General features: G+C 42.7%; 1 protein-coding gene and 1 long non-coding RNA gene across 3 annotated transcripts in view; one reads left to right on the top strand and one right to left on the bottom strand.

Annotated features, from left to right (window-relative positions):
- The window catches only part of LOC139577800 (uncharacterized), a 30,264-nt gene extending 21,721 nt beyond the window's left edge, over positions 1-8,543 (top strand). Inside the window, exons 4-5 of one of the 2 annotated variants that reach the window (XR_011675408.1) lie at positions 7,937-8,172; positions 8,405-8,543. This is a non-coding gene — a long non-coding RNA (uncharacterized lncRNA). The remainder of the gene's footprint in view (positions 1-7,936; positions 8,173-8,404) is intronic. The other variant, XR_011675409.1, reaches the window with a different exon arrangement.
- Positions 1,551-21,185, bottom strand: LOC139577798 (NACHT, LRR and PYD domains-containing protein 5-like). The gene is made up of 18 exons (XM_071404972.1): positions 19,277-21,185; positions 17,313-17,479; positions 15,369-17,211; positions 15,112-15,285; positions 12,586-12,759; positions 12,333-12,506; positions 11,714-11,887; positions 9,065-9,111; positions 8,373-8,928; positions 7,928-8,163; positions 7,275-7,312; positions 6,816-6,880; positions 6,469-6,683; positions 6,041-6,297; positions 5,667-5,801; positions 5,407-5,539; positions 5,294-5,323; positions 1,551-3,114 (listed from the first exon to the last, which is right to left on the bottom strand). The coding sequence occupies exons 1-18, from the start codon at positions 20,059-20,061 to the stop codon at positions 2,780-2,782; spliced, it is 5,538 nt and encodes a 1,845-aa protein (XP_071261073.1). The 5' UTR covers positions 20,062-21,185; the 3' UTR covers positions 1,551-2,779.
- Between the last annotated feature and the right edge of the window lie 5,943 nt (positions 21,186-27,128).

A 27,128-nucleotide genomic window follows, 5' to 3' on the forward strand; every position in this document is an offset into this window, starting at 1 on the left:
GCCAAGAGTGTGCAAAGCTGTCATCAAGGCAAAGGGTGGCTACTTTGAAGAATCTAAAATCTAAAATATATTTTATTTGTTTATAACTTACTACATGATTCCATATGTTATTTAATAGTTTATGTCTTCACTATTATTCTAAAGTTCAGAAAATAGTTTAAAAAATGAGGTGTGTCCAAACTTTTGAACTTCAACGACAAAAAACTAGAAAGTGTAGTGTTGGTTCCGTTTTTCTGTGCTCCATTTGTTTACTTAACAAATAAGGAACACTCAAAATGTGCACTTATAAATCATAACAATTTAAATCAAAATACAGCTGTAGACAGAAGTCAAAGATCAAACATCACACAACTGATGTCTGTCGTGTTTTTGCTATGCCGGATTAAGTGAAATGACATGCTATTCTATAAAATAATTTCTACTGTAATTAATATTACCTGATTAAACTAATCATGTAAATGTAATAAACTAGAAAGTCGGGGCACCACGAAATAATGTTTATAGAGCTGTTATCTTCCAAATTAACACTTAAAGACCTGGTCATCTTTTACATCAATAGCGGTCAATTATTAATCGTTGCCTTATTCAGTCTCATCTGAACATCGTCAACTCTTGGTTATCTTCACAAACCCTGGCTAACAAAATACCTAAACAATCACACAGAATTTCATATACACAGGATGGGTCATACATTGATTACTAATTATGTCACAAAAGAAAACGTCCCTAGCGGACGGAACAGATCTGACGGCTGGTTACACAAAGAAAGGGGGTTGGGTGAAATGAAGGCGCGGGAAGACCAAAGGACAAAAGGTTTGGATCTCAATGCAGTTATGCTATCGTAAATACAGATCTTATGCATTCTATATAACCGCCCATTTGGAAAAGGAAAATGCAAGAAATATTTACTCTGAGCTGCGCTTCGATAGGTTGGTCGTAGATGGGAGGCCAGGTTGCCCAGCAGGGATCTCTTGTCCTCTGAAGAATGTCTGGTGGTAAAATGAATACGTTGTAGTACCGTCGTGGTGTGGTAGAACAAATACTTTGTCCGTCCTTTCCTAGCCCACGTTTACAGCTGCTGCTGCTGCTAACTCAACGGCTAGGAGGTATCACTTCTTAAGTGAATAAGAGTTCAAAGTTCATACCAAGTTGCCATAATTTGAGCTCACGCTAAGGTTGGCTTAGTTCTATAGTTGATATTACCCCTTTTAACGTCTGGACAGCCGTCCTCACGTCCTCGGGAACACAAGTTGAATTTTACATCAACGGGCTTTTATAGTGGTGGGAGAGAAGGGCGTGTTTCATAGTTCACAACCAATGTCTGTTTACTTGGGCGGGGCCACTGAGTGAGCGGAGTTTTACTTTATGAAAACAATTCTCTCATTTAGAAGCTAAAATCAAATTTTATCTTCTCACAAACAATTTTATATTTAAACATTTAAATTGCACAACAATTCCATATGAATCTGATAACTAGAATGTGTAGACTTTCCAAGTTACAGTTTATGTCATCCTATCATTAGTAATAATGTCTCAGACAACAACTGATCTGACATCATATTCTTTAAGTACCAATGGATATTTTCAACTGGTTGGATTACCAAAATATGGTTCCGTTCCCGACCCTTTTGATGTTAACAGACTCTCTCTATGTTAACAAAGGGCTTTCCAAGAGTCACATCTGTAGAGTAGAGAGAGGAAATGGGGGAAAGTATTTACAGGGTTCATAAACCTCACCAACAGGGCAACGTCATGACATGTCTCTCCTGAGTTCTGCCCCATAGGAAAAGTCCTAAGTTATTTTATGAAGCCCGAAGTCCAGCCCGAGTGATGTCACTACATACATCATTACCTTCTACTCATCAGACCAAGCCCATGCATACACAGCTATACAAACCTGCAAGAGAGATACAACAGTTCCAGGGTTTTCTAAGGGCTCAGCAGTAAATGTCCCCAAGTTGATTAATAGTGGAATGTCTGACGAGTCTCTAATCTCTTCTACTCCCCTGCTGGAGTCCCGGTTCTGTGTTTATCTTTGAAGGCCTTTGTTCACTGACACCCTGTTCTGACTGCAACAACTCACACATCTCAGATACCTTTTCTTTATAAGAGGCAGAGACTAGAAAAGAACTGTGAAACAATTTTAAACCTTGTAATGCATATGTATTGTTCATCTGTAGTCCAGGACCCTATACATGTAGTGGGGGAGGGGTCTTATAACCCCTCCCCTTCTATTAATACAACAATTATTATAATACATCAAACATCTGGTGCAGCCCCTATCATGACCCCAATTTGACCCCATCAGTACCCCAACACTGTTACTATCCATTCTACCATTAGGTTGGTACCCCAACACTGTTACTATCCATTATACCATTAGGTTGGTACCCCAACACTGTTACTATCCATTATACCATTAGGTTGGTACCCCAACACTGTTACTATCCATTATACCATTAGGTTGGTACCCCAACACTGTTACTATCCATTATACCATTAGGTTGGTACCCCAACACTGTTCCTAGCCATTCTACCATTAGGTTGGTACCCCAACACTGCTACTATCCATTCTACCATTAGGTTGGTACCCCAACACTGTTACTATCGATTTTACCATTAGGTTAGTACCCCAACACTGTTCCTAGCCATTCTACCATTAGGTTGGTACCCCAACACTGCTACTATCCATTCTACCATTAGGTTGGTACCCCAACACTGTTACTATCGATTTTACCATTAGGTTAGTACCCCAACACTGTTACTATCCATTCTACCATTAGGTTGGTACCCCAACACTGTTGATCTGAAGCTCTGTGCAAAGACAGGGGTCCAGCTCCACTAGAAGGATGACCATCCTGGAACTTGACTCATTTCCTTTTCCTGTCACCATGTCGATGATGACACCTGCCTTCTCTGCCCTCTTAGCTATCACCTTCACTGACTCCATTTCCTCCTGGTTGATGACTGTGTGTTGCAGGAGTCTGTCCAGCAGACCATCCAGGACAGGTCCTGATACTCGTTTCACAAACTCTGTCCGCACAGAACGCAGCTGGTGCTCTGCAGAACCAGTCAGACTGCTTTCAGCCGGACCTCCTGCCCCCAACACAGCACCTGAGAGAGTCAGGTTACAAAATAACTACATTTGTACATTTACATTTCAGACATTTAGAAGCAGAATCCTAAAATAAAAGTATTGAGAAAACATTCTATTTTACAATAACGACCTGAACATATCACATATTCACATTTAGGGACGGTTTCACAGACATAGAAAAACAGTCTGGGTCATTCAGAACCAGGCTAATCTACATCAAGTCCTGGAGGAGATGTCATTGTTTTTGAGACAGTCTTTTATAATCAGGACTAGTCCAGGTCCTACAGTAAACCATGTTGACTGTCCTAGTCCGGGTCCTACAGTAAACCATGTTGACTGTCCTAGTCCAGGTCCTACAGTAAACCATGTTGACTGTCCTAGTCCAGGTCCTACAGTAAACCATGTTGACTGTCCTAGTCCAGGTCCAACAGTAAACCATGTTGACTGTCCTAGCCCGGGTCCTACAGTAAACCATGTTGACTGTCCTAGTCCAGGTCCTACAGTAAACCATGTTGACTGTCCTAGTCCAGGTCCTACAGTAAACCATGTTGACTGTCCTAGTCCAGGTCCTACAGTAAACCATGTTGACTGTCCTAGTCCAGGTCCTACAGTAAACCACGTTGACTGTCCTAGTCCAGGTCCTACAGTAAACCACGTTGACTGTCCTAGTCCAGGTCCTACAGTAAACCATGTTGACTGTCCTAGTCCAGGTCCTACAGTAAACCATGTTGACTGTCCTAGTCCAGGTCCTACAGTAAACCATGTTGACTGTCCTAGTCCAGGTCCTACAGTAAACCATGTTGACTGTCCTAGTCCAGGTCCTACAGTAAACCATGTTGACTGTCCTAGTCCAGGTCCTACAGTAAACCATGTTGACTGTCCTAGTCCAGGTCCTACAGTAAACCATGTTGACTGTCCTAGGCCAGGTCCTACAGTAAACCATGTTGACTGTCCTAGTCCGGGTCCTACAGTAAACCATGTTGACTGTCCTAGTCCAGGTCCTACAGTAAACCATGTTGACTGTCCTAGTCCGGGTCCTACAGTAAACCATGTTGACTGTCCTAGTCCAGGTCCTACAGTAAACCATGTTGACTGTCCTAGTCCAGGTCTTACAGTAAACCATGTGGACTGTCCTAGTCCAGGTCCTACAGTAAACCATGTTGACTGTCCTAGTCCAGGTCCTACAGTAAACCATGTTGACTGTCCTAGTCCAGGTCCTACAGTAAACCATGTTGACTGTCCTAGTCCAGTTCCTACAGTAAACCATTCTGACTGTCCTAGTCCAGGTCCTACAGTAAACCATGTTGACTGTCCTAGTCCAGGTCCTACAGTAAACCATGTTGACTGTCCTAGTCCAGGTCCTACAGTAAACCATGTTGACTGTCCTAGTCCAGGTCCTACAGTAAACCATGTTGACTGTCCTAGTCCAGGTCCTACAGTAAATCATGTTGACTGTCCTAGTCCAGGTCCTACAGTAAACCATGTTGACTGTCCTAGTCCGGGTCCTACAGTAAACCATGTTGACTGTCCTAGTCCAGGTCCTACAGTAAACCATGTTGACTGTCCTAGTCCGGGTCCTACAGTAAACCATGTTGACTGTCCTAGTCCAGGTCCTACAGTAAACCATGTTGACTGTCCTAGTCCGGGTCCTACAGTAAACCATGTTGACTGTCCTAGTCCAGGTCCTACAGTAAACCATGTTGACTGTCCTAGTCCAGGTCCTACAGTAAACCATGTTGACTGTCCTAGTCCGGGTCCTACAGTAAACCATGTTGACTGTCCTAGTCCAGGTCCTACAGTAAACCATGTTGACTGTCCTAGTCCGGGTCCTACAGTAAACCATGTTGACTGTCCTAGTCCAGGTCCTACAGTAAACCATGTTGACTGGTAAACCATGTTGACTGTCCTAGTCCAGGTCCTACAGTAAACCATGTTGACTGTCCTAGTCCAGGTCCTACAGTAAACCATGTTGACTGTCCTAGTCCAGGTCCTACAGTAAACCATGTTGACTGTCCTAGTCCAGGTCCTACAGTAAACCATGTTGACTGTCCTAGTCCAGGTCCTACAGTAAACCATGTTGACTGTCCTAGTCCAGATCCGACAGTAAACCATGTTGACTGTCCTAGTCCAGGTCCGACAGTAAACCATATTGACTGGCCCTCAAGTCATTGGTTTGTATCTCTCATGTTTACTTACTAGTTGAATGGGTTTCAGTGATGTATTCATCTGAAAGAAACAAAAATAGGTTTTATCACTCTAAATAGCATCTGTCTGAAAAAAACACAGTTATGATGGACATCTGCTCCTACCTATTGGTACCATCTCTCTCCATACTGTCCTCTCATCATCCCCGATTAACTCCATCTCAATGTCAACCCCTGTGTTTCTCATAATCATCTTACAACAGCTTGGTGTGGTGTCTGCAGGTAACAGCTGAATCTTCTGTAGGAGGCCACATGGTGCAACGATTGAGACAACAGACAGAGAGAGAAATAGTGAAATAGAATGATATTACAGTTATTCATATACAATATGACAGATTCATGTCCTCAGTCTGATAAAACTGCACCTCTGGATTGATGGAAGTGGAGAGGGGATTCTTGAGTGCAAACCAACTGTTCAGCTTTAAGGACCCGTTTGGACTTGACAGGACCAATTCTGAATATCCTTGGGACAGCTGATTTTTCTCCCGTTCCTGAACAGCCTACAAAATGAGCAATGTAGTAGTCAGTCAGAACAATGTAGTCTCATAAGAGACAACTTGCAGCTCACTGAGAAACCAATGTTGTTCATAGTTTCTATTGTATTAATGAATGTTACAACAGAAATTGATTTCTCACAGAGCTGCATGTTGTCTTTGTAATCTAGAGATTTTCAACAAACTATCAGCTTTCCTTTAGTAAGTTTCAACATACTGTTGTCACTTCAATGATAGTGCCTCACCTCTTTCTGACTGGAGTTTCTGAGGAGCAGGTACAGCCGTGAAATTACTGTTGACCTTTTTACTGCCAAATAGAGGACCACGTCACAGTGGACCTCTACGTTCCAAGACAGTAATCTCAGTATCAGAGAGATAGCTGAGAATTTGGGATGGAGAATCTTAGCATGGAATCTGGTGACCTCATGCACTTCCTCTAAAGACACTCCATGTTCCTCTACATGAAGAACCTTCATCTCATTCCTCAGGGAAGGGTTGGTCCCTGAACAACACAATAAAAAGGAGACAGAAAGACAAATATTGTACTATTCATCCAACTTAAAGGCAAAGAATATGCAGTACCAGATCACAGTAAACTCAAACTCCCAGAATAGTTAATTCATTCAGGAAGTGAAACTCAGTTACATGAAATAATATTTCTATGTGGTTTTACCTAAACAGACAAAGTGTGGCAGATGAACTTCCTCCAGTTCACCTAACTCCATAGTGATGTCCAGCAATGGACCACCTTGTGTGTACTGCATGTCATTCAGAAGTTGACTGTAGGGTTCCCAGTTCCTGAAGTGATACTTCAGAATGACATCTCTCTCACACAGCCAGCGGAGGCCAGACACTGTGCACTCATAACTCCCTTTGGGTGTCCTGTGCCTGAGGGCAACAACAAGATATGGTAGAGAAGGTCAATGGTCAAATGGAGAGGTTGGATTAGAAGACTATTCCCAAAGGTAATGGGGAAAAACACTAGCAGGTGGAATGAAATGTTAAAAGTAGTTATTTTACCTGAACATTGTCACTCCCTGGACAGTGGAAGTCAAGGGTTCAATCTGAAGCCAGTGTGTGGAGTCCTGAACAAGGACAAGCATGTCAGTAATACATATGGGGCCTGTTTCCTGGACACAGATTGAGTCTAGTGCTGGACTAAAAAGCATGCTCAATGGAAGTTTCAATAGAAAGTTCTTTAAGGTCCAGGACTAGACTTAATCTGTGTCTGGGAAACTGGCCCATTAACCAAAGTAACTAATCTAATGTATTTATTCAATGTTACATGGAATGCTGGTGAATTATCAATTAAACTGTTGAATGACAAAATATGACAACAGCTCAAATCTTGCATGTCTACAAGCAGAACACAGGACTGTCTATATCCCAGTATGAATGGTTGGTCAGTACACACCTGGCTTTGAGACTGTGCCTGACTCCTGCAGGTATGTAAAAGTAAGAATTGACATTATGACTTACCTCAACATGGTCACAAGTCTTACAGCTCTGAGGAATCCCTAAAGTCAAAAGTAGTTGGTTAAAATTGACAATGTAATAATTAATTAATAATTATTCAACAGACTTGTAATATAAATGAATATAAGTGAGCAACAGTCTCAGAATGTACACTCATTAGCATACCATAATCTGACATTAGTGTTATATTAATGAATGTTTGTGGAAGCAGGAAACAACATCGTTCTGGTCCATGTTTTGTAGATGTTGGGGGTCTGATTTCTGGTAGATCCTAGGATGAGAGCTTAAAGGTAGAGTCAACTAAATTATTTTGTACGAGCAGCACCACAGATATTGTGATGAGCAAGATGCCTGACTTCTCTCTCTCACAGTCACACACATTCTGCTAGATCCTAGGATGTTCTCTTCACTCTCTAACAGAGTGTCAGCCATGGGACCAAAACAGAGAAGTTTAGCATCGTGTTAAAACGCTCTTAGTTGTTGCAGAAATTGGCCCACAATGCCGTTTACTTTGTGCACATACGTCATATCGCTGACTCTACCCTAAGGTTTGTTTTGACCAAATAGATCATGATTCTGTTCCTTGACTGGGACTCAAGTGTAATGAACATTTTCATCGTATATAGATTTTAAAACAATTAAATTAGTTAACTCACATTTCTCAGGTCCAGGCTTGATCCAACACTCTCCACCATGGACTCTGGTATCCTCAGGTCCAGGCCTGATCCAACTCTCTCCACCATGGTCTCTGGTATCCTCAGGTCCAGGCCTGATCCAACTCTCTCCACCATGGTCTCTGGTATCCTCAGGTCCAGGCCTGATCCAACTCTCTCCACCATGGTCTCTGGTGTCCTCAGGTCCAGGCTTGATCCAACTCTCTCCACCATGGTCTCTGGTGTTGGTAAAGCAGAAGGATAGACTGTGATTAAACTAAATACAACTTATAAAGGTTTTATTTAGCATACATGCAGTCTGTCTGTTGGTCCTAAAAAAACACCACTACTACTAATGAAATTGTAGGAATGATTCCAGAGGAAAACAATATAAACAAATATATAAACAAAAATAAATAATAATATAAACAATAGCTATATGACTCACCTCTGAATGTGTTGATCATCTTTCTGACACAGGGTCACAGAGGAGGAGAAAACCTCAAACCCAAATCCAGGATAGAGGGGTTCAGTGAATGTGGTGTTTTCTGTGTAAAGGTGTGTCAGTGTACCAGAGGAGGACACACTATAGAAGGACAAAGTACCAGCTGAACAGTCCAGATGCACTCCAACTCTATTAGAAACAGGACCAGAGAAGGATCTCCTCCAGACTCCAGGATGGTTAAATTCATAACCACTATCAGAGCAGTATAAACTCCAGGACTTCCAATTGGCTCCAATCCAAGTGTCATCCTCCCCTCCCTTCCTCCTCATTCCTTCGTACACCACACCAATGAAAGCCACGCGACCATCCCTCTCCACCTCCCAGTAATAACGACCTCCAGATAAGCCTTCTCTGCAGAGAACTTGGTAAAGATAGTCAAATCTGTCTGGATGGTCTTCATAATGCTGCTCCTCTCTCTCACATGTCACCTTCCTGTTCCCATCAGACAGTATCAGGAATGGGTTTGCTGTATTGGGGTCCAGGGTGAGATGACAGGCATCTGTAGACAAAAGGAGAGTTTAATCAAACCACACCTTCATATAAAATGTTGTTTTGTAGGTACAGAACAAGTATTGCTTAGTTACTATGTTACTATAGTTCTGAATATGCAGTTAATTTGTATTAAAGAGACTTACATTTCCTCAGCCCTGATTTCAGCCTGCACTCTCCACCATGATCCACACTGTAGGAGAAACAGGTTATTGACTGACAAAGACCTAATAAAGCAGTAAACATTTAAACCATATTGTTGTGTTCTGGGGCACTATCCAAGTTCATTACTAGAGACATACAGGTATTCTATCCTACCTACTGCATACAGAACAGAGTACATTCATTACTAGAGACATACAGGTATTCTATCCTACCTACTGCATACAGAACAGAGTACAATTCATTACTAGAGACATACAGGTATTCTAGCCTACCTACTGCATACAGAACGGAGTACAATTCATTACTAGACACATACAGGTATTCTATCCTACATACTGCATACAGAACGGAGTACAATTCATTAGAGAATACAGGTATTCTATCCTACCTACTGCATACAGAACGGAGTACAATTCATTACTAGTGACATACAGGTATTCTATCCTACCTACTGCATACAGAACGGAGTACAATTCATTACTAGAGACATACAGGTATTATATCCTACCTACTGCATACAGAACGGAGTACAATTCATTAGAAACATACAGGTATTCTATCCTACCTACTGCATACAGAACGGAGTACAATTCATTACTAGAGACATACAGGTATTCTATCCTACCTACTGCATACAGAACGGAGTACAATTCATTACTAGAGACATACAGGTATTCTATCCTACCTACTGCATACAGAACGGAGTACAATTCATTACTAGAGACATACAGGCATTCTATCCTACCTACTGCATACAGAACGGAGTACAATTCATTAGAAACATACAGGTATTCTATCCTACCTACTGCATACAGAACGGAGTACAATTCATTACTAGAGACATACAGGTATTCTATCCTACCTACTGCATACAGAACGGAGTACAATTCATTACTAGAGACATACAGGTATTCTATCCTACCTACTGCATACAGAACGGAGTACAATTCATTACTAGAGACATACAGGTATTCTATCCTACCTACTGCATACAGAACAGGGTACAATTCATTACTATAGACATACAGGTATTCTATCCTACCTACTGCATACAGAACAGAGTACAATTCATTACTAGAGACCTACATGTATTATATCCTACCTACTGCATACAGAACAGAGTACAATTCATTACTAGAGACATACAGGTATTCTATCCTACCTACTGCATACAGAACGGAGTACAATTCATTACTAGAGACATACAGGTATTCTATCCTACCAACTGCATACAGAACGGAGTACAATTCATTACTAGAGACATACAGGTATTCTATCCTACCTACTGCATACAGAACGGAGTACAATTCATTACTAGAGACATACAGGTATTCTATCCTACCTACTGCATACAGAACAGAGTACAATTCATTACTAGAGACATACAGGCATTCTATCCTACCTACTGCATACAGAACGGAGTACAATTCATTACTAGAGACATACAGGTATTCTATCCTACCTACTGCATACAGAACGGAGTACAATTCATTACTAGAGACATACAGGTATTCTATCCTACCTACTGCATACAGAACGGAGTACAATTCATTACTAGAGACATACAGGCATTCTATCCTACCTACTGCATACAGAACGGAGTACAATTCATTACTAGAGACATACAGGTATTCTATCCTACCTACTGCATACAGAACGGAGTACAATTCATTACTAGAGACATACAGGTATTCTATCCTACCTACTGCATACAGAACGGAGTACAATTCATTACTAGAGACATACAGGCATTCTATCCTACCTACTGCATACAGAACGGAGTACAATTCATTAGAAACATACAGGTATTCTATCCTACCTACTGCATACAGAACGGAGTACAATTCATTACTAGAGACATACAGGCATTCTATCCTACCTACTGCATACAGAACGGAGTACAATTCATTAGAAACATACAGGTATTCTATCCTACCTACTGCATACAGAACGGAGTACAATTCATTACTATAGACATACAGGTATTCTATCCTACCTACTGCATACAGAACAGAGTACAATTCATTACTAGAGACCTACATGTATTCTATCCTACCTACTGCATACAGAACGGAGTACAATTCATTACTAGAGACATACAGGTATTCTATACTACCTACTGCATACAGAACAGAGTACAATTCATTACTAGAGACATACAGGTATTCTATCCTACCTACTGCATACAGAACGGAGTACAATTCATTACTAGAGACATACAGGTATTCTATCCTACCTACTGCATACAGAACAGAGTACAATTCATTACTATAGACATACAGGTATTCTATCCTACCTACTGCATACAGAACAGAGTACAATTCATTACTAGAGACATACAGGTATTCTATCCTACCTACTGCATACAGAATGGAGTACAATTAATTACTAGAGACATACAGGTATTCTATCCTACCTACTGCATACAGAACGGAGTACAATTCCAACAGGATATCAGAGATGCAGAAGAAGAGTATTCATGTGGTGATGATGTATGCTGTGCTGGAGTGCGCAGCCTGCTGAGTAAACTTCCCCTTAATTCTACCATCATGTCCTCATGTTACTGACCCTACTACACTACATATGACACAACCGCTGCTCACACTATTAGGACATCTATTCTGACTTACTTCAGCTTCATCAGTTTATATGTGGGATCCAGCAGAGCAGCTGAAAGCAGTCCCCCTGCAGAGTCTCCTGGGTGATTGTAGCTCAGGTCCAGCTCTTTCATTTGGGAGGGGTTTGACCTCAGAGCTGAAGAAAGAGCAGCACAGCCCTCCTCTGTGACCAGACAGCCAGACAGCCTACAGAGAGACACACAGCAGCTGTCTAGGTTGGTGTACTGGTGTCAATCATCTTGTAGGACACCCATACATTTGTCCATGACACAAACATTGTCATGAAACATCAGAGTATTTGTTTTACTAAGCTCAGTACTGACCTGACTGAAACAGCTGTACTTACCCCAGTGTGTGTAGTTTACAGTCTGGATCCTCCAGTCCAGCAGACAGCAGTGTAACTCAGCTCAGTACTGACCTGACTGAAACAGCTGTACTTACCCCAGTGTGTGTAGTTTACAGTCTGGATCCTCGAGTCCATCAGACAGCAGTGTAACTCAGCTCAGTACTGACCTGACTGAAACAGCTGTACTTACCCCAGTGAGTGTAGTTTACAGTCGGGATCCTCCAGTCCATCAGACAGCAGTGTAACTCAGCTCAGTACTGACCTGACTGAAACAGCTGTACTTACCCCAGTGTGTGTAGTTTACAGTCTGGATCCTCCAATCCAGCAGACAGCAGTGTAACGCCTGAGTCCTGCAGGTCATTGTCTCTCAGCTCCAGTTGTTTCAGTTGTGAGTTGGGTGAACTCAGGACTGAGGCCAGATCTGAACAGCAACCCTCTGTCAGACCACACTGACCAAGACTAGAGGGCAGAAGAGCACATGATTAACACATGTTTAAAACATCCACATAATAACTCATACTGAAGATATTTAACTCACACTAGTGTCTGTATGTTGCAGAGTGGACTGGTTAGTCCAACACAGAGCAGCTCCACTCCTCTGTCTCCCAGGTCATTGATGCTGAGGTCCAGTTCTCTCAGGGGGGAGTTTGGTGTCTGCAGAGCTGAGGCCAGAGTCTCACAGGATTCATATGTGATTTTACAGTCAGCTAGTCTGGAGAGAGGAGATATGTTGATACACTGTTAAATATGCAAAGCTTTAAGAATAATGAGATGCATTAAGACAATAACAGAAGGACATGATTTTACCAATGTTAAAAAAAACTTTTTACGACCCTTTTAATTGTTTTATATATATTTATTCAGATATTTTTAGTATACGTTTTAACAAGATGAGTGATGAGAAGAGAATTGTCCAGCTCATTGGGTCTCTCTCTAAACCCCCCATATGCCATGTCATGAAATATGCAGACAGACGGATTAAAAGTATGTTTACATTGTAATACTTCTGACAGACACCTTTTAACTCCGCCCATAACTTTAGAAATTATAGCATTCCCACAAAGCATGAATTATTGACTCATTGTTAGTTTTACACTGTCGTTGTGCTGTAGAATTTGTTCATTTTGTCTTGTCTGTAATAAATTCTATACATTAGTTTATACTGGATTAACCATACATTTTTGCTAACTTTAATTTCATTAGTTATGTTCCAACATTCTCTCCATCTTTTGCCAGTTATTTTTAAGTCTTGGTCCCAATAGTTCATATTTTTTTCTAAAAACACATACTAACTCACTCAAGATATTTAACCTTAGTTTGATATACAGTGTGGAGAACAAGTATTTGATACACTGCCGATTTTGCAAGTTTTCCTACTTACAAAGCATGTAGAGGTATGTCATTTTTATCATAGGTACACTTCAACTGTGAGAGACGGAATCTAAAACAAAAATCCAGAAAATCACATTGTATGATTTTTAAGAAATTAATTTGCATTTTATTACATGACATAAGTCTTTGATACATCAGAAAAGCAGAACTTAATATTTGGTACAGAAACCTTTGTTTGCAATTACAGAGATCATACGTTTCCTGTAGTTCTTGACCAGGTTTGCACACACTGCAGCAGGGATTTTGTTCCACTCCTCCATACAGACCTTCTCCAGATCCTTCAGGTTTCGGGGCTGTCGCTGGGTAATAGGGACTTTCAGCTCCCTCCAAAGATTTTCTATTGGGTTCAGGTCTGGAGACTGGCTAGGCCACTCAGGGACCTTGAGATGCTTCTTATGGAGCCACTCCTTAGTTGCCCTGGCTGTGTGTTTCGGGTCGTTGTCATGCTGGAAGACCCAGCCACGACCCATCTTCAATGCTCTTACTGAGGGAAGGAGGTTGTTGGCCAAGATCTCGCTATACATGGCCCCATCCATCCTCCCCTCAATACAGTGCGGTCGTCCTGTCCCCTTTGCAGAAAAGCATAACCAAAAAATGATGTTTCCACCTCCATGCTTCACGGTTGGGATGGTATTCTTGGGGTTGTACTCATCCTTCTTCTTCCTCCAAACACGGCGAGTGGAGTTTAGACCAAAAAGCTCTATTTTTGTCTCTTCAGACCACATGACCTTCTCCCATTCCTCCTCTGGATCATCCAGATGGTCATTGGCAAACTTCAGACGGGCCTGGACATGCGCTGGCTTGAGCAGGGGGACCTTGTGCGCTGCAGGATTTTAATCCATGACGGCGTAGAGTGTGTTATTAATGGTTTTCTTTGAGACTGTGGTCCCAGCTCTCTTCAGGTCATTGACCAGGTCCTGCCGTGTAGTTCTGGGCTGATCCCTCACCTTCCTCATGATCATTGATGCCCCACGAGGTGAGATCTTGCATGGAGCCCCAGACCAAGGGTGATTGACCGTCATCTTGAACTTCTTCCATTTTCTAATAATTGCGCCAACAGTTGTTGCCTTCTCACCAAGCTGCTTGCCTATTGTCCTGTAGCCCATTCCAGCCTTGTGCAGGTCTACAATTTTATCCCTGATGTCCTTACACAGCTCTCTGGTCTTGGCCATTGTGGAGAGGTTGGAGTCTTTTTGATTGAGTGTGTGGACAGGTGTCTTTTATACAGGTAACGAGTTCAAACAGGTGCAGTTAATACAGGTAATGAGTGGAGAAGAGGAGGGCTTCTTAAAGAAAAACTAACAGGTCTGTGAGAGCCAGAATTCTTACTGGTTGGTAGGTGATCAAATACTTATGTCATGCAATAAAAAGCAAATTAATTACTTAAAAATCATACAATGTTATTTTCTGGATTTTTGTTTTAGATTTCGTCTCTCACGGTTGAAGTGTACTACCTATGAAAAGAATTACAGACCTCTACATGCTTTGTAAGAAGGAAAACCTGCAAAATCGGCAGTGTATCAAATACTTGTTCTCCCCACTGTATTTATCACATTTGATGAATGTTCCTACATATTTACCAAGATGTTCAAATAATGTTAAAAACCTAAAACATACTAGCTATATACAAAATATATAAACACACAGTGGAAAGTGAAGATATTTAACTCACACTAGTGTCTGTATGTTGCAGAGTGGACTGGTTAGTCCAACACAGAGGAGCTTCATTCCTCTGTCTTCCAGGTCATTGTAGCTGAGGTCCAGTTCTCTCAGGGGGGAGTTTGGTGTCTGCAGAGCTGAGGCCAGAGTCTCACAGGATTTATATGTGAGTTCACAGCGATCCAGTCTGGAGAGAGGAGATAATCTGTTAGATATACAAACCCTTCATTATAATGATACTGTAAACATCAACTCAATAACAGAACTTACAGTGCTCTCTTGCAGGTTTTCACGACCGGCAGCAACCTCTGATAACCTTCCTTTGATGTGTTGTATGTCTTCAGGTCAAACTCCTCCAGCACCTCCTCTGACATCAGTAACAGGTAGGCCAGGGCTGAACATTGGTCAGGTTCTAGCTCTGTTTCTGAAAGAGTTCCTGATCGCAGGGAGGTCTGCATGTCTTCAACTAGAGAGTTGGCACCAAGTTCATTCAGACAGTGGAACAAGTTGATGATCCTTTCTGGTGAGGATTCCTCCTTGATCTTGTCTGAAAGGTACCTGACTGTTCTCTCAACTGTTTCCTCATTGCTCTGTGTTGTACTTCCTGTCTGTGTCAGAAGGCCTCGTAACAGATTCTGATTGGACACCAGTGAGAGACCCAGAAGGAAGCGTAGGAACAGGTCCAGGTGTCCATTCTCACTCTTCAAGGCCTGGTCCACTGCTCTCCTGTGTAAGTCAGACAACTGGATTGACTCCTCTTCGTCGTCGTCATCATCATCCTCCTCCTCCTCCTCATCATCATCACTAGTGACTGCTTTAGGAGGGAAAAAAATGTCCTTCTTGTCCAGACATGATTCTAAAGCATGCACTGCTGCTAGAAACTCCTGAATGCTCAGATGCACAAAGCTGTAGACCTTCTCTTGGTACAGCCCAGATTCTTCTTTAAAGATCTCTGTACACAATGCTGAGTACTCTGATGCCTCTGTGACATCAAGGCCACACTCTCTCAGGTCCTCCTCATAGAAGATCAGGTTGCCCTTCTGCAGCTGTTGGAAAGCCAGCTTTGCCAGTTTCAGGATCATCTCTTTGTCTGACTGAGACAGTTCCTTTGGGTTTGTCTCTGTGGCTTTGTTGTACTTCTTGTTCTTCACAATGATTTGGATGACAATGAAGTGTGAGTACATCTGGGTCAGAGTTTTTGGGACTTCATCCTTCTCTGCCTCTTTCAGCATCATCTCAAGGACAGTGGCTGATATCCAACAGAAGACTGGCATGTGGCACATGATGTGGAGGCTCCTTGATTTCTTCATGTGTTTGATGATATCATTGGCCAGATTCTGATCTGTTATTTTCTTCCTGAAATACTCGTCCTTCTGTGGATCATTGAACCCTCGTACCTCTGTCACCTGGTCAACACACTCAGGAGGGATCTGATTGGCTGCTGCAGGCCTTGTGGTTATCCAGAGGAGAGCAGAGGGAAGCAGATTCCCCTCGATGAGGTTTGTCAGCAGCACGTCCACTGAGGTTGGCTTCGTGACATCACAGCACCTCTCATTGTTTTTGAAGTCTAGAGGAAGTCGACACTCGTCCAGACCATCAAAAATGAAAACAGTTTTGATTTCACCAACTTCAATGCTGTCAATCTCTTTCAGCTCTGGGAAGTAGTGGGAAAGAAGTTGCATCAGACTGTATTGGTCCCTTTTCAGGTTCAGATCACGGAAAGGAAGAGGAAACATGAAATGAACGTCCTGATTTGCTTTTCCCTCTGCCCAGTCAAGGATGACCTTCTGCACAGAGACTGTTTTTCCAATGCCAGCGATTCCTTTTGTCAGCACAGTTCTGATAGGTTTGTCTTGTCCAGGTAAAGGCTTGAAGATATCGTTGAATTTGATTGGTGTCTCTTGTGTGGTTTGTTTCTTGGATGCCATCTCTATCTGTCTAACCTCATGTTCATTATTGAGCCCTCCACTTCCACCCTCTGTGATGTAGAGCTCTGTGTAGATGTCCTTTAACAGACTTTGGTTTCCATGGTGTCCAATTCCTTCAGATATGTGTTGATACTTGTGTTTCAGTTTAGCCTTAAAGTCCTGTTGGAGTGTCAGCAGAGTTTGACCTGTAGGAAAACAATGAGAGTTGGGACTCATAAGTTTATGTGTGTGTTTTATAAGGGCCTTTGTACCGTTCTTTGTAATATTGAATGAAACACAGTCTTACTTATTCTGTCCAGAAGGTTGTGTGTGATCTTTAATGCATCCTCACTGTCCAAACTCTCCACTTCCTTATTGTCATCTGGTAATGGTTCCTGGCTGAAAGCAGGTGGCTGATCACTCTTCATTGATAGCAGGCTGGTTGTAGGTGACTCTGCTCTGGGCTTCTGGACACTGAACAAAACAGGGAGACAGATCACCTCATCAATATCACATCAATACCTCATCTACTTCCTTTTAACAACTGTATAGTGGAACTTCTAGAAGTCCTGATGTTTCTTTTAAAGCTACAGTCTGCAATTGGTGAATCCATTTTTGGATATTTAAATGAATGATGTACAGTCATGGCCAAAAGGTTTGAGAATGACACAAATATAAAATTTCACAAAGTCTACTGCCTCAGTTTGTATGTTGGCAATTTGCGTATACTCCAGAATGTTATGAAGAGTGATCAGATGAATTGCAAAGTCCCTCTTTGCCATGCAAATGAACTGAATCCCCCAAAAACATTTCCACTGCATTTCAGCTCTGCCACAAAAGGACCAGCTGACATCATGTCAGTGATTCTCTCGTTAACAGAGGTGCGAGTGTTGACGAGGATAAGGCTGGAGATCACTCTGTCATGCTGATTGTTTTCAAATAACAGACTGGAAGCTTCAAAAGGAGGTTGGTGCTTGGAATCATTGTTCTTCCTCTGTCAACCATGGTTACCTGCAAGGAAACACGTGCCGTCATCATTGCTTTGCACAAAAAGGGATTCACAGGCAAGGATATTGCTGCCAGTAAGATCGCACCTAAATCAACCATTTATCGGATCATCAAGAGCTTCAAGGAGAGCGGTTCAATTGGTGTGAATGAAGGCTTCAGGGCTCCCAAAGTCCAGCAAGCGCCAGGACTGTCTCCTAAAGTTGATTCAGCTGCGGGATCGGGGCACAGAGCTTGCTCAGGAATGGCAGCAGGCAGGTGTGAGTGCATCTGCACGCACAGTGAGGTGAAGACTTTTGGAAGATGGCCTGGTGTCAAGAAGGGCAGCAAAGAAGCCACTTCTCTCCAGGAAAAAAGTCAGGGACAGACTGATATTCTGCAAAAGGTACAGGGATTGGACTGCTGAGGACTGGGGTAAAGTCATTTTCTCTGATGAATCCCCTTTCCGATTGTTTGGGGCACCCGGAAAAAAGCTTCTCCGGAGAAGACAAGGTGAGCGCTACCATCAGTTCTGTGTCATGCCAACAGTAAAGCATCCTGATACCATTCATGTGTGGGGTTGCTTCTCAGCCAAGGGAGTGGGCTCACTCACAATTTTGCCTAAGAACACAGCCATGAATAAAGAATGGTACCAACACATTCTCTGAGAGCAACTTCTCCCAACCATCCAGGAACAGTTTGGTGACGAACAATGCCTTTTCCAGTATGATGGAGCACCTTGCCATAAGGCAAAAGTGATAACTAAGTGGCTCGGGGAAGAAAAAAAGATCGATATTTTGGGTCCATGGCCAGGAAACTCCCCAGACCTGAATCCCATTGAGAACTTCTGGTCAATCCTCAAGAGGTGGGTGGACAAACAAAAACCCACAAATTCTGACAAACTCCAAGCATTGATTATGCAAGAATGGGCTGCCATCAGTCAGGATGTGGCCCAGAAGTTAATTGACAGCATGCCAGGGCGGATTGCAGAGGTCTTGAAAAAGAAGGGTCAACACTGCAAATATTGACTCCTTGCATCAACTTCATGTAATTGTCAATAAAAGCCTTTGACACTTATGAAATGCTTGTAATTATACTTCAGTATTCCATAGTAACATCTGACAAAAATATCTAAAGACGCAGCAAACTCTGTTGAAATTAATATTTGTGTCATTCTCAAAACTTTTCGCCACGACTGTAGACCTACATTTGATGTAATTTGGGAACACTTTTCCCTTTAATTTTATATCTTCAAGAGAACTGTATATTTTACATTTAATCTCTTACCTCTGAGAACTGGTGTCTTGAGTCATTTTAGAGGCAGTGGTCTCCTCCTCTCTCTCCCCAGAGAGAATCATTTTAGAGGCAGTGGTCCCCTCCTCTCTCTCCCCAGAGAGACTCATTTTAGAGGCAGTGGTCTCCTCCTCTCTCTCCCCAGAGAGACTCATTTTAGAGGCATTGGTCTCCTCCTCTCTCTCCCCAGAGAGACTCATTTTAGAGGCAGTGGTCTCCTCTCTCTCCCCAGAGAGACTCATTTTAGAGGCATTGGTCTCCTCCTCTCTCTCCCCAGAGAGACTCATTTTAGAGGCAGTGGTCCCCTCCTCTCTCTCCCCAGAGAGACTCAATTTAGAGGCATTGGTCTCCTCCTCTCTCTCCCCAGAGAGACTCATTTTAGAGGCAGTGGTCTCCTCCTCTCTCTCCCCAGAGAGACTCATTTTAGAGGCAGTGGTCTCCTCCTCTCTCTCCCCAGAGAGACTCATTTTAGAGGCAGTGGTCTCCTCCTCTCTCTCACCAGAGAGACTCAATTTAGAGGCATTGGTCTCCTCCTCTCTCTCCCCAGAGAGACTAATTTTAGAGGCAGTGGTCTCCTCTCTCTCCCCAGAGAGACTCATTTTAGAGGCATTGGTCTCCTCCTCTCTCTCCCCAGAGAGACTCATTTTAGAGGCAGTGGTCTCCTCCTCTCTCTCACCAGAGAGACTCATTTTAGAGGCAGAGGTCTCCTCCTCTCTCTCCCCAGAGAGACTCATTTTAGAGGCAGTGGTCCCCTCCTCTCTCTCCCCAGAGAGACTCATATTAGATGTAAGTCACAACTCACTCCTCTCACTACAATAAGAAGAAACAGAACAGTCAATATTTCTGAACATTGTTGAAGAACCATTAACAATGACAACACCTTTTCTATCTGTGGTCAAAGAGTACAATCAGCGACTTCATATTGTATTCCAACATACACAGTCCAATATGTTTTTCATTTGATTTGACTTGGATCCCCACTAGCTGACTCCATAACAACAGCTAGTCTACCTGGTTGGATCCCCTGACTCCATAACAACAGCTAGTCTACCTGGTTGGATCCCCTGACTCCATAACAACAGCTAGTCTACCTGGTTGGATCCCCTGACTCCATAACAACAGCTAGTCTACCTGGTTGGATCCCCTGACTCCATAACAACAGCTAGTCTACCTGGTTGGATCGCCTGACTCCATAACAACAGCTAGTCTACCTGGTTGGATCCCCTCACTCCATAACAACAGCTAGTCTACCTGGTTGGATCCCCTGACTCCATAACAACAGCTAGTCCACCTGGTTGGATCCCCTGACTCCATAACAACAGCTAGTCTACCTGGTTGGATCCCCTCACTCCATAACAACAGCTAGTCTACCTGGTTGGATCCCCTGACTCCATAACAACAGCTAGTCTACCTGGTTGGATCCCCTGACTCCATAACAACAGCTAGTCTACCTGGTTGGATCCCCTGACTCCATAACAACAGCTAGTCTACCTGGTTGGATCCCCTGACCCCATAACAACAGCTAGTCTACCTGGTTGGATCCCCTGACTCCATAACAACAGCTAGTCTACCTGGTTGGATCCCCTGACTCCATAACAACAGCTAGTCTACCTGGTTGGATCCCCTGACTCCATAACAACAGCTAGTCCACCTGGTTGGATCTCCTGACTCCATAACAACAGCTAGTCCACCTGGTTGGATCCCCTGACTCCATAACAACAGCTAGTCTACCTGGTTGGATCGCCTGACTCCATAACAACAGCTAGTCTACCTGGTTGGATCCCCTGACTCCATAACAACAGCTAGTCTACCTGGTTGGATCCCCTCACTCCATAACAACAGCTAGTCTACCTGGTTGGATCCCCTGACTCCATAACAACAGCTAGTCTACCTGGTTGGATCCCCTGACTCCATAACAACAGCTAGTCTACCTGGTTGGATCCCCTGACTCAATAACAACAGCTAGTCTACCTGGTTGGATCCCCTGACTCCATAACAACAGCTAGTCTACCTGGTTGGATCCCCTGACTCCATAACAACATCTAGTCTACCTGGTTGGATCCCCTGACTCCATAACAACAGCTAGTCTACCTGGTTGGATCCCCTGACTCCATAACAACAGCTAGTCTACCTGGTTGGATCCCCTGACCCCATAACAACAGCTAGTCTACCTGGTTGGATCCCCTGACCTCATAACAACAGCTAGTCTACCTGGTTGGATCCCCTGACCTCATAACAACAGCTAGTCTACCTGGTTGGATCCCCTGACTCCATAACAACAGCTAGTCCACCTGGTTGGATCCCCTCACTCCATAACAACAGCTAGTCCACCTGGTTGGATCTCCTGACTCCATAACAACAGCTAGTCCACCTGGTTGGATCCCCTGACTCCATAACAACAGCTAGTCTACCTGGTTGGATCCCCTGACTCCATAACAACAGCTAGTCTACCTGGTTGGATCCCCTCACTCCATAACAACAGCTAGTCTACCTGGTTGGATCCCCTGACTCCATAACAACAGCTAGTCTACCTGGTTGGATCCCCTGACTCCACAACAACAGCTAGTCTACCTTGTTGGATCCCCTGACTCCATAACAACCCATTTTGGGGGGAAATCTATTACAACAAAGTACTTCATTAATTTTTTATTATTTGATATTGATATAAACATGCCTGCATTGGGTCTTTAAAACTAGAATCCTTAGTTGCTACATTCATTTTTGGACTTATAAATGAATGAAATACTGTATACTGATTCATTCTTGAAGAATATAACTTATAAATGTCTCATGAGTTCAGTTCAACTGTCGTACTGCATCAGAACCCAAAATATAAGCTTGTTTTACTCCAATGTTTGGAAACAAACACCATAGCCTTAAAACATGGTTAAAACTGTAATTTAATGTTGATATCATGTATTGTCAGTCCTTGCATCCATAGCTCTGTCTATGAATTTAAAAACCCTACAATGGTCGCGCCCCCGCGGAAATCAAATTAACATAAAACAATTCCCATCAAAAAAAGTTTTTTTGTTGTTGTTGCATGGGCTGCGTCTCAATCCGCTGCATCTGCCGAAATAGCCCTTCCGCATCTGGGGATGAAAGGTGGCAGAGCTAGAGCGGTGTTGGTCAGACCATGAGACATCCCGAAAATCGGTCTTCTCGCAAAATCTTATGTAGCGTATGAACGGTTTGACCTACAAAACTATTATGACCACTCTATTGAAAGATGAGAGTCTCTGGGAGAACATGATGGTGTTCTCTGTTTTCCTCTAGGATGCCCTCAAGCCTCAAGACTCATCTGAAGGTCCCCAGTACCAGTTTAACCTGTTGAGGACAGGGGGTGCTGTTTTCACTTTTTGGGAAAAACGTGCCCAATTTAAACGGCCTCGTACTCAATTCTTGCTCGTACAATATGCATATTATTATTACTATTGGATAGAAAACACTCTCTAGTTTCTAAAACCGTTTGAATTTTGTCTGTGGGTAAAACAGAACTCATTTGGCAGCACACTTTGTGACCAGGAAGTGGAAAGTCTGAAATCTATGTTAATTTCAAGTGACTGCCTATAAATGGGCATGATACGTATGACTATACGTGCACGTCATACACCTTCGCCCGGATGTCAAGAGGAAGTGAGAGGAAAAAGGAGTTGATTATCTCTGTCTGACGTTGAATTAACCATCTTGGAACAACGTGTCCCCCATTTTCTGTTGTCTGCAAGGCGCGCGAAGGGACCTGTTATTGCCTACTGGAAACCTGTCGTTATGGGCGAATACGATCTCCGGCTTTGATTTTATTTGATACATGTTACAATATCATCCCAAAGTATGTTTTTTCAATATAGTTTCATTAGACTATTGAAATTTATTCGGGACATTAGGCGTGTTGCGATGTTTGATTTTGTTGACGTTGGAGAGCTTAGCGCTGCATGGCCAGTGTGCTTGCTAATTCAAGAGGGAAAAAGAACGTTCTGAATCCAAAACAACGACGTTCTGGACAAAGGACCCATTGTACAACATTCTGATAGAAGATCAGCAAAGGTAGGAACCATTTTGTGATGCTATTTCATATATCTGTCGAACTGTGTACTAGTAGCTTTGCGCTCAGGTTTTGGTTATTCCCTTACCATAACTAAGTCTTATGTCGTAATGAAGATATTTTTAGAATTCTAACACTGCGATTGCATTAAGAACTAATGGATCTATCGTTTCCTATACAACATGTATTTTTTTGTAATGTTTATGAATAGCTATTTGGTCAGAATAGGTGAGAGTCTAATAGAAATATCCGCACATTCTGGGAAAAATATGCCCTGTAGCCTATAACAATAATACCATACCTCATAGCCCTGTAATCTATAACAATAATATCATACCTCATAGCCCTGTAGTCTATAACAATAATACCATACCTCATAGCCCTGTAGTCTATAACAATAATACCATACCTCATAGCCCTGTAGCCTATAACAATAATACCATACCTCATAGCCCTGTAGCCTATAACAATAATACCATACCTCATAGCCCTGTAGCCTATATCACATCACATTGGATCTTATTGATTAGGCTAATCACTATGAATCAATACCAATGTAAATAAACCTAAAATAATCATTATTTAAAGTTTAAATCAATATTGTATTAACTTGGCGGATGTCTTGCCCCCTAAATCATCTCTCTCTTTATGATAATCTAACTTCTCAAAAATACTTTTCTACGTGACATTCTAAAAGAACACTACAAACATCTGAAACATTTTTTTCGACGATGACGTCCGATACTTCCTCTACTTCCTTATACTAGTATTTCCTGTTTCAACTAGTGATGGGTCGTTCGATAACGATAACGGTTGCTTTTGAACGATCTTTTTGGTGAACGTCGGTAACCGAATTGCATCGGTGAAAGAGCCGTTCATTTAGCTCCCTGGTTTCCATACAGCTACGAGGTGCTTTTTCAGCTCAAAACAACGATTACCTGCAGATAAGTTACACAATAATTCTCTAAAGAGGGTGAATCCTGACTGCAGAAACAATAAATAGTGGGTAGAGCGCGTCATTCTTGTCAAGGCTTTGTAGTGAGTAAAAAAAACAGGTGATCTAATAATTGAAATACTAGTTATCGAAAAAAATAAAAACGCCAACTTACTTTTTTGGCCAAAACTTTTGTATTTTGCTAATGTTATGAATTTTAGTGACGTTGCCAATTCTTGTTCCCGAATGTATTTCGTTATTTGGTCCTCAAAACTTGAACTCGAGATTTACCATTTCGAGAATGCAGAGTTTCCCGCAACCATATGATTGGTCGGGTAAGCTAATCCAAGATGGCGTAGCAGTCGGACGTGTGTTTGTCTTGTCCCGTGTAAATAGTCCTCGTTTTTTTTTTCGTATGCATTTCGTATATGTTTTAATTTCACTTTCCATTTAGGAACTGAATATACATTCCGCCTCACCCAATGTGGTACGGATCTGCTATTTCTTTTGTACTTAGAACCGTAACCCCAATCAGAAGCTAGCCAGATAACTAGCTACTAGCTAGTAGTCAGTTAGCCACTGCTGCGGTCTTCACCCTTAACTCGGACACCAGCCAGCTTCAGCTCGGGCCAATACCTGCCAGTCTGCAAGCGCGATATCAACCCAGAGCATATAGGACTGCTTTTTCACTACCACATCACCGGATTTTTTTCTACTTCATCACCGGATTTCAGCCGCAGGCATTTGCACCTTGATTTCGCAGCTAGCTAGCTGAGGAGTTCCATCAGCCATTCCTGGGCTACAGTCACCTATCCGGACCCGTTTTTTTGTTGTTGTTGCTGCAGATACGGAGCCCCACCGGGCCTTCACGACTGACTGCCGACGTTATCTGCCCGAGGGAGTTATCCAACTGGCACCCCCGTCCCGATGTTACCTGAACGCTCATCTGGGGCCCGCTAATCGTTAGCGGTCTTATCGGCTGCTATCTGAATAAGTATATCGGACAATTATTATTATTATTATTTATTTATTTTATTTTTCCTTGGGTCACTATATCTATTTTGCCAATTTGGATTGATCCCCTCTACCACACGGAACCCCACTAACCTACCGACGGAAACGCACGAGGTATCTACAATTAGACCACCATCCTATGCTACCTTGCTACCGATAGCCATCTACCCGGCCTGCTGTCTGGATCGCCGTGACCCCAACCAACCTCTACTCACTGGACCCTTATTGATCACTCGATTAAGCATGCCTCTCCTTAATGTAAATATGCCTTGTCCACTGTTTTTCTGGTTAGTGTTTATTGGCTTATTTCACTGTAGAGCCTCTAGCCTTGCTCACTATACCATATCCAACCTCTCAGTTCCACCACTCACATATGCGATGACTTCACCTGGTTTCAATGATGTTTCTAGAGACAATATCTCTCTCATCATCACTCAATACCTAGGTTTACCTCCACTGTATTCACATCCTACCATACCTTTGTCTGTACATTATTCCTTTAAGCTATTTTATCGCCCCCAGAAACTTCCTTTTACTCTCTGCGCTAGAAGTTCTAGACGACCAATTCTCATAGCTTTTAGCCGTACCCTTATCCTACTCCTCCTCTGTTCCTCTGGTGATGTAGAGGTGAATCCAGGCCCTGCAGTACCTAGCTCCACTCCTATTCCCCAGGCGCTCTCTTTTTATGACTTCTGTAACCGTAATAGCCTTGGCTTCATGCATGTTAACATTAGAAGCCTCCTCCCTAAGTTTGTTTTGTTCACTGCTTTAGCACACTCTGCCAACCCTGATGTTTTAGCCGTGTCTGAATCCTGGCTTAGAAAGACCACCAAAAATTCTGACATTTTCATCCCCAACTACAAGATTTTCAGACAAGATAGAACGGCCAAAGGGGGCGGTGTTGCAATCTACTGCAAGGATTGCCTGCAAAGTTCTGTTTTACTATCCAGGTCTGTTCCCAAACAATTTGATCTTCTACTTTTAAAAATCCACCTCTCTAAAAACAAGTCTCTCACCGTTGCCGCCTGCTATAGACCACCCTCTGCCCCCAGCTGTGCTCTGGACACTATATGTGAACTGATTGCCCCCCATCTATCTTCAGAGCTCGTGCTGCTAGGCGACCTAAATTTGAACATGCTCAACACCCCAGCCACCCTACAATCTAAGCTTGATGCCCTCAATCTCACACAAATTATCAATGAACCTACCAGGTACCACCCCAACTCCGTAAACACGGGTACCCTCATAGATATCATCCTAACAAACTTGCCCTCCAAATACACCTCTGCTGTTTTCAACCAAGATCTCAGCGATCACTGCCTCATTGCCTGCATCCGTAATGGGTCAGCGGTCAAACGACCTCCACTCATCACTGTCAAACGCTCCCTAAAACACTTCAGCGAGCAGGCCTTTCTAATCGACCTGGCCGGGGTATCCTGGAAGGATATTGATCTCATCCCGTCAGTAGAGGATGCCTGGTCATTTTAAAAAAATGCCTTCCTCACCATCTTGAATAAGCATGCCCCATTCAAGAAATTTAGAACCGGGAACAGATATAGCCCTTGGTTCTCTCCTGTCACGATCGTTTGGAGGAGAGACGGACCAAAACGCAGCATGAGGAAAATAAGCCATCTTCTATTTATTTATGAAGAAGGCAAAACGAAACAAAACACTTACAAACTACCAAAACAATAAACGATCGTGAAGCTAAATAACGTAGTGCACACACACAGGCTACAAACGTTATACATAGACAATTCCCCACCACAAACTAAAGCCTATGGCTACCTTAAATATGGCTCCCAATCAGAGACAACAGAAACCAGCTGTCTCTAATTGGGAACCCATTCAGGCAA

Source organism: Salvelinus alpinus, chromosome 6 (genome assembly GCF_045679555.1).
Source record: "Salvelinus alpinus chromosome 6, SLU_Salpinus.1, whole genome shotgun sequence".
NCBI classification, from domain to species: Eukaryota; Metazoa; Chordata; class Actinopteri; order Salmoniformes; family Salmonidae; genus Salvelinus; species Salvelinus alpinus.

What these genes read in the sequence shown, in the direction of transcription:
- LOC139577798 (XM_071404972.1), bottom strand. Translation starts at nt 20,061, where the DNA reads ATGAGTCTCTCTGGGGAGAGAGAGGAGGGGACCACTGCCTCTAAAATG. An exon ending in CAAGACACCAGTTCTCAGAG is followed by an intron (nt 17,480 to 19,276) that starts GTAAGAGATTAA and finishes TGTTTTGTTCAG; the next exon opens with TGTCCAGAAGCCCAGAGCAG. An exon ending in TGCAACATACAGACACTAGT is followed by an intron (nt 12,507 to 12,585) that starts GTGAGTTAAATA and finishes TCTGCCCTCTAG; the next exon opens with TCTTGGTCAGTGTGGTCTGA.